The sequence below is a fragment of the Ipomoea nil genome, unplaced genomic scaffold (genome assembly GCF_001879475.1).
Source record: "Ipomoea nil cultivar Tokyo-kokei standard unplaced genomic scaffold, Asagao_1.1 scaffold1421, whole genome shotgun sequence".
Lineage (NCBI taxonomy): Eukaryota > Viridiplantae > Streptophyta > Magnoliopsida > Solanales > Convolvulaceae > Ipomoea > Ipomoea nil.
This window is the reverse complement of record NW_017617849.1, coordinates 1385625-1399264: the sequence shown is the minus strand read 5'-3', so window position 1 is coordinate 1399264 and position 13640 is coordinate 1385625. Positions and strand designations below refer to the sequence as shown.

General features: G+C 34.8%; 1 protein-coding gene across 3 annotated transcripts; it reads left to right on the top strand.

Moving 5' to 3' along the window:
- Positions 1-3507: 3507 nt before the first annotated feature.
- Positions 3508-12863, top strand: LOC109188219. 3 transcript variants are annotated; one of them, XM_019338798.1, is made up of 20 exons: positions 3508-3826; positions 3929-4017; positions 4857-4966; positions 5091-5145; positions 6480-6568; positions 6984-7050; positions 7128-7190; positions 7413-7583; positions 7685-7778; positions 7879-7958; positions 8150-8225; positions 8351-8394; positions 8493-8560; positions 9221-9306; positions 9407-9564; positions 9652-10984; positions 11068-11342; positions 11607-11813; positions 11913-12069; positions 12334-12863. In XM_019338798.1, exons 1-20 carry the CDS (start codon positions 3715-3717, stop codon positions 12633-12635), a joined length of 3636 nt encoding a protein of 1211 aa, XP_019194343.1. In that variant the 5' UTR covers positions 3508-3714; the 3' UTR covers positions 12636-12863. The 3 variants fall into 3 exon arrangements, with proteins under 3 accessions (XP_019194343.1, XP_019194345.1, XP_019194344.1); XM_019338800.1 differs by lacking the exon at positions 6984-7050 and having other exon boundaries at positions 3516-3826; XM_019338799.1 differs by lacking the exons at positions 3508-3826; positions 3929-4017; positions 5091-5145 and having other exon boundaries at positions 4878-4966.
- Positions 12864-13640: the final 777 nt, after the last annotated feature.

Genomic DNA, 13640 nt, shown 5'->3' with positions numbered 1-13640 from the left:
TCTACATCAAGAGCATGTGAGAGGAGTACAATTTGGAAGTTTAAAATGGGAATACACCAAGTATTTTCCATATAATTATTGTGACAACAAGTGAAATCATTTACTTCAGGCACTCTTACACTTCAGTTAGACAATTTGTGAAGGAATAAATAATGGTTGATGAGAACTATATCCCGACAATCTATTTATCGTATTCAGCTCGAATCCGAACTTCCAACCCGACCACCGTCGACCTAAGTGACTTCCCGACTTAAAATTACGTCAAGTTTAGGATTAGATAGTTCAATTGAAGAGTAATAATAATTATTTCTGCCTGACCTAGGCATGTCATGACTGGCTACTGACCTAGTTCTCATGGCTTAGCGTGGGGCGTCACGCCTAGTAGAATCAAGAATCTTGTGCCACGTAGTCGAGCCCCCTTTGGCCCCAGTCTGCACTTCTACATGGACTCCACGTGATGCGCATGCCGAGAGTCCGATACCTGTTTCTTATCTCTCCTATAAATACTGCATTAAATACTAGAAGAAGGACTTTTGACTATTTATACACACTAGCTATTAGCTCGGGAACCTCTGACTCACTATCAAGTATTCTAAACTCAACAAATCAACAAGCAGACTAGGCAAAGGTTCTGTAATTGGAATCGATCCTAGAACTGTATTTCGTAATTAATATCGTCTGTATTTACTATATATCAATGGTGACTCAACTAATTAACATAGATTAGCGCACAAAAAATCTCCCCATTTTAAAAGATTGTTTTGATCATTGGTATCATATGACAAATATAATTGTTACTCCGTTTTAAGAATGGACGCAATAATTTACACTTTTCCGTTGATAAATCCTGACACTCTTTTATGCGTATCCCGAGATCTGACGCTAAAGGCGTGCTGCAATATAATCCAGTGCTTCTCATTCATTTCTCTAAGGGTGTTGCTATTTGCACCACCCATTGACTAAAATGAGGTATAAAGCACTTTGAAAATGTAAAAAGGTAGTAAATATGGGTGGTGCAAATAGCCTAATGGGTGGTCAAAATGCTATTTGCACCACCCTATTAAATTTACAATTATGAGGTCAAAATGTAATTTAAAAAAAAAAAAAAAAAAAAAAAAAAAAAAAAAAAACGGAGCAGCCAGCAGCCATTTTTTTTTTTTCTGCCTCCTTGCCTTCCTGGTCCATTTTTTTTGTTTTTCGATATATGTTTATTTTAAATTTATGATTTCAATAGATAGTTTTTTGAACTTGATAATTTTAATACATATATTTTGTAAATTTACAATTTCAATTCATATTTTTTTAGTTAATATTGTTGTTAGTGAAATGAAATTACGTGTAGAATGAATGGCAAGGAATCCAAAAGACTTAAATGGCTCTATATATATGTGGTGTGTGTGTGTGATGTACATGTCATACAATCAAAATCAAAATCAAAATTCGTGTGTGTGTGATGGACGGTTGGATAGATAATTTGTTTAGCTACAACGATCAAAATCAAAGCCAATTTCTTAGTTACAATGGTCCAAATCAAAATCAACAACATTACGAGGTATTTTAATTTTTTTTTTTATTTGAATTGTTACTGAAATGTTACAATTGAACTTATGTATATTTGTTCATTGCTTTTATATATTATTTAAAAATTTAAGTTCATTGCTTTCATATATTATTTAGAAATTTAAGTTCATTGCTTTCATATATGTTCATTAATTTCATATATATATATATATATATATATATATATATATATATATATATATATGTGTGTGTGTGTGTGTGTGTGTGTGTGTGAACTTAGTAAATTGAATATTACGTATTATTTATATATTCATTGCATTTATATATTATTTAGAAATTTAGATATGTATATTTATTTTTGATTAGAAATTCATTGCTTTAATATATCAATATTGAATATATTATTTTGTCTTTATATATTAAGAGTTGTTATTTGTTTGTTTGTTTAGGACGAAAATGCAATCGAAATTTATGATGACAATAGAACTAAAGATGATGATCAAGTGAACCTAAATCTCGAGGTTGCATGCGAATTGTCTACAGAAACGGTAAACAAAATTCATACGCATACTTATTATTATTGTAAGCATGTAATTATTAATATTATTATTATTATTATTATTATTATTATTATTATTATTATTAATTAGTACGTATACTTAATTTCTGTTTTTGTTTTTGTTTGTTTGTTTTTTTTAATTTGTTGGTATACATGCATGTAATTATTATTATGATTATTAATTAGTACGTATACTTATGATTATAATTAATTAATTAGGTATTTTTATTATTGATACAAATAATTTTTTTATTAGGCATTCATGTCTCGCGAAGATTTAATTGAATGGGTTCAAAGTAGAGGTCGGGATCTCGGTTATGTTATTGTGATTAAAAGGTCCCGGAATAAAAGTCCTACAGTTATATTTCAGTGTGACCGTGGTGGTACTTACGTGCCAAAAAAAATCTCATCTAAAAACACGGGTACAAGAAAAATTGATTGTCCATTCCAATTGGAGGGGAAATACATACGTGTTGATGGTTGCTGGAGATGGGTGTACTAATTGCTTCCCGATACAATGTGATACTACATGTTTTGAGTATGGCCGGCAGTACAACATATTTACCACTTCGATCTAGCCCACCACCTTGGTACGAGCATGTAGCAATAACCCTTGGTTATGTTAATAATAACCATTATGTCAAGGTAACATTGACAGGAGGGTACCCAATGCCTACAATTGCTCCACAATGGGCTTATTTTAGATATGATTGTGCAAATGCATGGATGACTCCATATATGAATAGGATTGAAAGTTACAATGAGCATGTACGCTCTAATTGTACTCGGGAAAATGTTATATTAGATTGAAATTGAATGAATTTATTTTTTATTTTATTTTTATTGTGAAGTTAATATATTTTTACAATTTTTAGCGATTCAAATTTTATTTATTATATCTCTATAAAAAAAGATAAAATAATGAATACAACAAATTTAAGTTATAAAAAATATTAAAATAACAAAATTAATCATTATTTTGAATTTAAAAATTAAACCATAAACAAAAACAAGTATTGAAAATAGAAAGTTAAAAAAATTATATTGAACAAAAAAAACAAGTATTGAAAATAAAATTTAAAAACATATGTATTGAAAATAAAAATTTTAAAAATAATTACACAAATAATTAAAAAAAAAAAAAGGCGATCATTTTTTTTTAATGTTTATTGTTAAAAAATAATAAATAATAAATGTTACCACCTACTTTGACTACATTTATTTGCACCACCTACTTTGGTATTTGCACCATCTATTTGACCTATTAAATAGGTGGGTGCAAATAGTAAATAGGGTGGTGCAAATAGAACTTCCCTTCTCTAATCAAACACTCTTGTCGGCACTCACAAATCAGGTATGCATAATGTACGATGCATGATTGCCCAAATAGGCCCCACCCAAATCAATGTCACGTGATAAGCTCATTCTCTCACGTGCGATCCATTCACTCCCCTTTTCCCACCAAATTAACCTTCCGCTCCGGCTCCGATCTTCACCGTACCCGATCTGATGCTCCACCGCATCCTTCTCCGTCTAGAGCGTTGCTTCCTTCCTGGTGGTTTCTAGATCTACTGAATTGCAGAATTGTCTACTTTTTCGTCTCCAGGGAGCTTCTGGGAGGTCAGAGTTCGGAGATGGAGTCTATAATAGCGCGAGCTCTGGAGTACACGCTCAAGTATTGGCTCAAGTCGTTCAGTAGAGATCAGTTTAAGTTGCAGGGGCGCACCGCGCAGCTTTCTAATTTAGGTAAATTCTCATCTCGGTTTGTCTCTGCTTGAATGAATAGTTCAATTTGGTGGAAATCAGAAATGCAGTGAAATTAATCTCATAATTTGGTGGGTTTTGCAGATATAAATGGAGATGCTTTGCATGCTAGTGTGGGGCTACCGCCGGCACTGAATGTTACCACTGCAAAAGTCGGAAAATTGGAGATTATTGTGAGTACCTTGTCTTATTTCGGATTACATTTTATTATTTTAAATTACCAATATATTTTCAACATTCTTTCTCATTTATTTTTTACTACTACGGAGTACTTGGGTTGTTGATTGTAAACACTGCTCCGGTAACACTAGAGAAAAAAGATGCGACATGCTTTGGATACCTTTATTCTGTTCTTAATATGGAAGGAAATTTAAATAATGATGTAAATTTACATATGATAGATTTGGCTGGTTGGATAGAATTGACAAATGTGACTGGTATTTTATGCTATCATACAATGCCCATAAAGGTGAAAGGAATTCTTTTGAACAACCATTAAACTTGCTTAACATGATGGCAGTGACTCAGTGAGTGTTGGATATTGAATTCTAAGATTGGTGTGTGGGAGTATAGGAAATGATTGTATTAAAAGTGACCTTTTGAAGGAAGGTATGGTTAAAGCATCTATGAAAAAATTGGACAAACTTAATTATGATGGTCTGTTCATGGTTATTGTATCTCCTGGATGCATTGTTCACTAAGAGTGGTGATAACTCGGTGGTAATCAGAGATTTTAAAAAGTGGGAAAAAAAAAATCTGAACTTTCTGATTGAGAGAAAACCAGTTAACATTCATTTAATTAATTAGAAACTATGATAGCTCAAGGGATCTTATCTTATACTGTATAACATCACTGAATGGAGAAATAGAATCCTCTAGCCAATCCCAACTACATTGTTATTAAGGATTAGTTTGATTGAAACATTGAGTATCACTATAATTTGAAGTAGCTGACCGTTTCTTTTCGCTCATCTATTCCTTTTTAAAATATGTAATTATTCTGAATTTATAGCTTCCATCAGTAAGCAATGTGCAAATAGAGCCAATAGTCGTCCAAATTGATAGGCTTGATATTGTTCTGGAGGAGAATGATGATGTTGATGAACAGAAGAGCCCTAGCAGGTATGTTCTTAACAAGATTGATTTGCTTAATAAGTATTATATTTTTATGCTTATTTAGATTAGATTTTAAAAAATAATAATAAAAAAATTATTGATTAACTCTGCTTTCTCATCATGCTTCCAGTGCTTCATCATTCACTAGCTCCACGAAGAGCAGTGGCTATGGTTTAGCCGACAAGGTTACTCATATTGTCATTCTTTTTTATTTTTATGTTAATTTTTTCAATGCCCTTGATGCATCTTTCTGTTTTTTCTCTTGATGGGGATACCATGATACTTTCATCAATTATTTTGGATTTGTTTAGAGTTGAGTGCATACTCTTCACTGTAGTAGCTTATCTGTATGTGGTGTGTGGAGCTTTTTAGAATTGCTTTGACAAGCACTGAATGAACATAAAACATAGGAAAACACCTAGTTATAGGAAATACTGAAGTTGGTACAGGGGCAATTCCTGGTTAGGCAATAGGCATTGAGTATTCTTCCCATCTCTGCTCTCTTCCTTCAATCCAAAGGTGGCTGTAGATCCTCAGATTTGGTTATCATCTTAAAAATTTAAATCTTGTGAATTACCAAATGTTTAACATCATAAGATGACTTTATCTTTTTGTGGTTGTTAAGGTTGTTTTGCTGTCGAAACGAATAGGACAGCTGTTAGTTAGGCTTTAATGCCCAACCCAGGTCACTGAGAAACTAGTTATTGCTTTTCCCTGGAAAGAAAGTAATAAAATATTTTTACATGAATGCTTTTCCTTCTCTTACACAAACTACTTTTCTGAAAGCTCAAAATATATAACACCAATTTCAATTTTTTCTAGTTCTTAAGATGCTGGCTTAAAATGCAAGACATAACAATTAAGCTGGCTATGGTCTATTTCAGTGAGGGTTGGGCAATGGACAAATACTAATAAAATGGTTGTAGCTTAAATGAGAATGTTAAGACTGATGTGTTGGAATACAAAAAAAATATCATTAGAATGATAATACTAGAAGTAAGGTTCATGTGGCACCAAGTTGAAGATAGATTGAGAAAATAGATTACAATGGTTTGGACATGCTCAATGTAGACTTCTAGATACTGGTTGGAAGAAGTGATAGCATGGTAGTTGCAGGAGCTAGGGGAGGAAGGGGTATACCAAAACATACTTTGGTAGGTATTGTTTAGAAAGACAATGATGCAAAGGGTCACACTCTTACTGGCAATTGAAAAAGATGAATGGGAGAAATAGAGTCTCTGTGTCTGTTGGAATTAAGGCTTAGTTGAGTTGAGTTGCTCTAAATGCATGTGTGTCTGTTGGGGTGCTCAGTTCTGCATATTGCATACTCATTATATAAAATCATTAAATAGGACAAGTTATTTACCCTTTGCTTTCATTGATATTTCCTAATCACATTTTTTAATCAATTTTATGAGCTCTGTTAAAGCTGATGATAATTTCATAAGTTGTATTGATTTTGGTCACTGTTAAAGTTTAGGTCTAAGTAATTGATAGGCTTACTCTTCATTGTCGTCAGATTGCTGATGGAATGACTCTAGAAGTGCGTACAGTTAACCTCCTACTTGAAACTCATGGTGGTGCTCGACGTCGAGGAGGAGCAACTTGGTAATTCACACAATGTGTATTTAATTTTCCTGTAAGAAAACAATTAACTAAGTTCTTAATTGTTAATATCTAACTGCTGAAGTGCCAAATGCCTTCATGTAGTAGTGCAGCATTATGAAGCAGAAAAAGAAATGAGAACTAAGTGTTTTCTGTTGACATAGTTGATTTTCATAAAACAAGTAAATAGTAAAATGGTTAAAGGAATCCTTCATGGTATTTAAGTAAAAAATGAAGTGAAATGATAGTCTTGTGCTTTCGGGGAGGGGAGGAATTTTCTCTATTAAAAGCTAACATGCAGTGCGGAATTCATTTTTTCCTATAATTGAACCACCTCTGCGAACATTTGTTTTTGTACTGCTATTTTTGTCCTTTTTATCTTTTATTTTCAACTTTTTTTTTTAAACCTTTTCACCAGGGCATCACCTATGGCATCGATTACCATAAGAAACCTTCTGCTATATACTACAAACGAGAACTGGCAGGTTATTTTCTAGATTTGTTTTGCTTTCCTATCTTGTAATTGTTGCCTAAGAATTGCATGCAAATTCTGTTTTGACAGGTGGTAAATCTCAAGGAAGCCAGGGACTTCTCCAATAACAAGAACTTCATATATGTGTTCAAGGTATAATTATGCTCCCTAACTTTTTAAAAGATTTTCCCCTGTCGTGTTTATGTGGTTTAGCATTTGTCTTTCATCTTAATTGCCTTGTAACGTATTATTCATATAACTAAGTTCAATTGTTTATTCATTTTCTTCTAGCACCTTAAACCTTGGATATCAACACCTGTTTCCTATGTATTATGATTTATGAGTTTTTTTTTTTTTTTTTTTTTTGATACACAGCAACTGAAATGGGAATATCTGTCAATTGACCTGTTACCACATCCTGATATGTTCTCGGATGCTCATTTTGGTTCTTCCCATGGGGGATCTAATAGGAAAGATGAAGATGGAGCGAAACGCGTATTTTTTGGTGGAGAGAGATTTGTTGAAGGAATATCAGGAGAGGCGAATGTAATGCAATTTACACATGCAGTAAACTTATAATGTCATTATTTGGAAGATGGTATTGTCTTAAAATATAATTTGAAGCATAATTTTACCTATGCAATCAGATCACCATCCAAAGGACTGAACTAAATAATCCATTGGGGCTTGAGGTTCAGTTACACATTACTGAAGCCGTTGTTCCAGCTCTAAGTGAGCCAGGCAAGTACACAATCCTGCATGCTCTATGCTATAATTTTGGGATTTTACCTTTTTGGAATAAAATGGCATACTTAAACAGTATCCTAATGTGATATAATAGGACTAAGAGCTCTTCTTCGGTTCATGACGGGCTTATATGTCTGTTTAAACAGAGGGGACGTGAATCCAAATGCCAAGCAGGTTTGACTCTCCTGTAACTGTAATGCTTTGAAGTATATTTCACAGCCAATGAGAATGGCAATCCCCACAATGCTCTGTGATCATTTTTTGTCTTACATGCACTGCTACTACTACCTTCAACTTGCATTATAAGCTACTAACTAAAACCTGTCCCCTTGGCACTTCACACTTTCTTTGCGACCATTGGGCAGCATTCTAGTGAAGCAGCTGGACGCTCACTGGTCTCAATTGTTGTGGATCACATATTTTTGTGTATAAAGGATACTGGTTAGTTTTGCCCCCTAAAATCTCTGTTTGCTACATATTTGTTTGCGGTCCACGCAAAACATTCCTTTCTAGTGGATGATATTTGTTTTGTTAAGCCTTTAAATAAAAGTTTGTCTCACTTGCAGACTTCCAGCTTGAACTTTTGATGCAATCGTTATTCTTTTCCCGGGTACAATCTATGTTGCTTCAAAACCCTATGCAAAACAGGGCCAGCTTTCTTTTTCAAGTATTGGACATTACATTTACATACTATACTTGTATCTGCAGGCTAGTCTCTCCGATGGTGAAAATGCCAAATTCTTGAGTACAGTTATGATAGGTGGACTGTTTCTAAGGCAAGTTTCATCTGCTTTATAAGAGATTCTAAGGAGGCCTGGAAAGAAATTCAGGCATTTAAGTTATTTGTATAGCCTCATCTGTCTTAGGTTTTAAGCATGTAGTACTTATCAGTGATTGTAGAGACCTCAAAGATAGCTGATCTGTTTCTGATATCATAAAGCCTGCATGGAGGCTGGAATTCATAATATACACACTGACACGTGTATATATACAAAGGGGCATTTTTTGTACTACGAAAATATTAGTCTTAAGAAGTCAAGATTAGCTAATACAAAGAGAAAGGGTCTAGAATGGCTATTCCATTTGCAAAGGGAATGGCTTTCTGTAGAATAAAAAAATGAATTAAATATAAAAAATAGTCATTTTGCACAAAATGCTTTTCCTTTCTTGGCTTATTCTGTAAATCAAGCATACTGTAAGATTTTTGCTTTATTTTTTTTATTCTTTCTTATTATTTCATCATACAGAGGTAAAGTAGATAAATCTTTCTTTTGCTCTAGCACCCCAGGAAAAAGAAATTCATTATGTAGTGTTTAATTATACCATGAAAAAAATTATTGCATGGCATGTTTCATTTACTTAGTAGTTAGTACAAACAATTTTTTCTTTTACTGCATTCCTTCCATGCTTACACTAGGGAATTTCTTGTCATGCAGGGACACATTTTCACACCCACCATGCACCTTAGTGCAGCCACCAATGCAGGCTAATCTGGAAAATATACTGCCCATTCCAGATTTTGGTACTATATCTTTGATTTTGGGTTGGCATTATTTTTACTATTCATGAATTTGGAGTCAATATTTTTGAAACATTATTTCTTCCTTTTTCTGATTAAACAGGTAAAAATTTTCTTCCTCCAATATATCCTCTTGGAGAACAACAGTGGCAGTTTGGTGGCAGCAGTCCTTTAATATCTCTCCATTCTCTTCAGCTAAAGCCCACCCCTTCCCCACCTGTTTTTGCTTCCCAAACTGTCATTCATTGTCAGCCTATCATGGTACATATGTCTGCATATTTCTAGCTGTTAGCCTCTCTTTACTTTTTGTTGTAGTACTTAACTCATCTAAGTTTGTCATAATTCCAGATTCATCTTCAGGAGGTATCCTGTTTGAGGATAGCTTCCCTTATAGCTGATGGAATTGTAGTCAATCCTGGCGATGTATTACCAGATTTCTCAGTTGGCTCCCTCATGTTCAATCTTAAGGGATTGGATATCACAGTTCCCTTAGACATCGGAAAACAAACCTACAATGACATAGAAAACACAACTTCTTGTCAGAGTTTATTTTCTGGGACCAGGCTCCTTATTGAAGACTTGTTCTTCTCTGAGTCACCTTTATTAAAACTAAGGCTACTAAACCTTGAGAAGGACCCAGCATGCTTCTGTCTTTGGGAAGGACAACCCATTGATGCCAGCCAGAAGAAATGGACAGCTGGTGCTTCTGTCATCAGTTTGTCTCTAGAAACCTGCAATGACTCAACCGGAGTTCAAAGTTCTTTTTCAAGGTCTTCAGATTTATGGAGATGTGTTGAATTGAAAGATGCCTGCCTCGAGGTCGCAATGGCCACTGCAGATGGAAGTCCTTTAACAGATGTGCCACCTCCAGGTGGTCTTGTCAGAATAGGAGTTGCTTGTCAGCAGTTTATGTCCAACACTTCAGCGGAGCAATTATTTTTTGTCCTCGACCGTTATGCATATTTTGGGAGGGTCAGTGAAAGGCTTGCAACAGTTGCACAGAACAACCCACTGAAGGATATGAGAAATGAATCTTTGGGTGAGACATTAGCAGAGAAAGTGCCTGGTGATACTGGTGTGTGTTTGACTATGAAGAACCTGCAGTTAAGCTTTTTGGAATCTTCTTCTCTGAACAATCATGGAACACCATTGGTTCAATTTTTTGGAAATGACCTTTTCATTAAAGTTACTCATAGAACCTTGGGTGGTGCTGTTGCCATTTCGTCCAGTTTATTGTGGGAGAGTGTTCAGGTGGATTGCACAGACACTACACCTAGCTTGGCAAATGAAAATGGACTGGCCTTGACTGCTAGTCAAAATGGTTCTCTGGATAGGGATGGAAGCCAGCTTAGGCCTGTTTTTTGGGTGCAAAATAGTAAGACTCATCAATCAAATGGCAACGTTAAGTCAGTTCCACTTTTGGATATAAACATGGTGCATGTGATACCACTTAACACGCAAGATACAGAGTGTCATAGTATAAATATCTCAGCTTGTATTGCTGGAGTTCGACTTGGGGGAGGAATGAATTATGCTGAAGCTTTGCTTCACAGGTTTGGGATTCTTGGGCCAGATGGAGGTCCAGGAGAAGGGCTTACTAAAGGGTTAGAGCATTTGTCTGCTGGGCCTTTATCAAAACTTTTCAAGGCAACACCTCTGATTGTAGATGAGCTTAAAGAGAGTAAGGATTGCCTATACAACTTCCCATGCTGTTCTTTTTCATCTTGAACCTATTCCATTATTCACTTTATGGTCTTTCTCTAGATGGAAGCTTAGGCAATGGTATCCTGCAGTTTGGCACTCCTGATGATGTGGATGTATCAATAGAGTTGAAAGATTGGTTATTTGCTCTTGAAGGTGCACATGATGCGGCTGAGAGATGGTGGTTCTGCAATCATGAAGATTCTTCCAGAGAAGAGAGGTGCTGGCACACTACTTTCCACAGCATTGGCGTTAAAGCAAAAGGCAGTCCTAAGCAAATCACAAATGGCAATACAAGGCTTCATGGAAAACCGAAACATCCCATCGAGTTGGTTACTGTGAGAAATCATTTCTCTTTTCTCCATATATACTAGACCTGGTAGACCTTCATGTTTATGAGTTTGCCCAAGTTGAACTGTTATGGAGTAGTGGCCACATTAAGGGCCCAGATTTCTTTCCAGTTTCCACACGAAGCTGTAACTTTATTTCTTTCCACAGCACATCATGATTGCCTGCATCCATTATTTTATTTGTGATCAACTGATCGTTAAAAACGTAGGGAACTAATGGGGACAAAATTTACATAGAAATGTTTTATGCAGGTTGGTGTGGAAGGCTTGAAAATCTTAAAGCCACAAACTCAAAAGGTTCCTAAACAAGGTGGTGTTCTGGATACAGTGCTCAAACAAACTTCTGAGACATATGCTGGTGTAAACCTTGAAGTTGACATAGTTAGCTCAGAAGAGGAGATTGATGATGGAATGGCAAAGTGGGCGGTGGAGAACTTGAAATTCTCAGTGAAACAGCCGGTGAACAGATTTCCTTGTTTGATGACAATTAGTTCCTCTATGTGCTGTATAGTTAGTTATAGAGGTTTGTTATTTATTCAGTTTATGTGTTCTTGACAGATTGAAGCAGTTGTGACAAAGGATGAACTGCAATATCTAGCTTTCTTGTGCCACTCTGAAATTGATTCTATGGGCAGGCTAACTGTTGGTATCCTACGGGTACTTAATTTAGAAGGTTCAATTGGCGAAGCAGCAATTAGTCAACTAAGTAATTTGGGTAATCTCTGCACTTCTCTTGTTAGTTTGCAATTATTCATTTATTCATTATGCTGCCAACAGAGTAAATGATGGTAGCTGAGTAGCCTGGTATTACATGGCTGAAATCAATTGAAAAGGAGAACGGCCTATAAGAACACTCTTGAACTTGTATACACCTTCATACGAAACAGAATTGTAAACTTTCATGCATAATTGAACATGTACTTTTGATGCAGTTGAATTAGGCAGGCTTCTAAATGCTATAAGTTGAATTGAATTTCAGGTAGTGACAGATTTGAGAGAATATTCACCCCTGAAAAGCTCACCAAGAGCAGTAGTAGTGTTAGTTGTACTGGACACAGTCCATCCTCAAACAGAAGATGTGGGAACCGAAATTCTAGTTTGGATGCAACCGTAGTTTCTCTTGAAGAGTCATTATTGGAAACACAGGTTAGGTGTGCAGCCCTCGGGGAGGGGCTACATAGTTTAGAAACTTCAGCAGAGCAGCTCGAGAATTTTAAACAACTGGGTCAGAAACTAGAGAACATGCAGAAATTGTTGCTGCAACTGAGGACTCAAATCTAATACTTTTGATAAGTTATAAGTATGTACAATTTTGGGATACAACAAATCTCCTTATCATATAGAGCAAGTCAAGCATTTTTTATTCAATACAAATGTATAGATGAATCGAACTTATATGTTGTGTATGCTTTGAAAAGCAATTTCATAGTTCTGCGAAAAAAGTTTTGTATTGCTGAAGTTGCAGTACTTGTTGAGAATCAGTTCTGTTGAAAATTCATGCTGTTTTGCCACACCATGTTGTATATTATATATATATGAGCCACCAGCTTAGTCCAGTTTGTGGGCCAAAAATGATGGCCTTGCCTTATCCTTATCAATAGTGGCATTGTATACATAGAGATTATGTTCAGAGTTCTAAGACTTAAAATTTACTCCCTCATTTATACTCCTTGAGGTGGTAAACTAGGATTGGTTATTTTCATCACGTAGGTCTATTGAAAAGTGTCTACTACAAGTTGGGAGTTTAAAATGAGAGTACCCCAAGTATTTTCCTTAGTGATTTTTTAAAATCTGTTTGATGTTTGTTGATAGAAGAGAAACGATTAGATTTGATTGTTAGGAGAAGTTTCAGTTTGATTAAATGATTAATTTGAATAAAATTAAAAATTATAATTATAATAATAAAAAAATTAATTAATTTTTTTTTTAAAGTTTGGTCAATGTTAACCTTTATTTTTAATGAGATGTGACATTGTGGTTTATTGCTGATGTATAACACCTGTACAGTGAGTCAGTGACAATGCATCAAATGTTTTTTATTCTCAAGTTTTCCGTATATGTTGATAACAAAATATAATATCTATAGATAAAATGTTGTGGCTAATTCTTTGAACATGTTTTCTTTCTTCTTTCGTCACCTACATATATATTTTAGCACATTATTATTTTAAGGTTCTTGACTAATTCATAATTTTTATTAGGGATTATTTTAAGGTTCTTGACTAATTCATAATTTTTATTAGGGAAAATGACACTTTTTCCCCTGAGTTATATACTTATAGCACT

Bases quoted from the DNA above. Each gene is read 5' to 3' on its own strand.
- LOC109188219 (XM_019338798.1), top strand. From the start codon at position 3,715: ATGGAGTCTATAATAGCGCGAGCTCTGGAGTACACGCTCAAGTATTGG. The intron at 7,051-7,127 runs GTTATTTTCTAG...CTGTTTTGACAG, and splicing joins CTACAAACGAGAACTGGCAG to GTGGTAAATCTCAAGGAAGC. The intron at 7,779-7,878 runs GCAAGTACACAA...GTGATATAATAG, and splicing joins TCCAGCTCTAAGTGAGCCAG to GACTAAGAGCTCTTCTTCGG.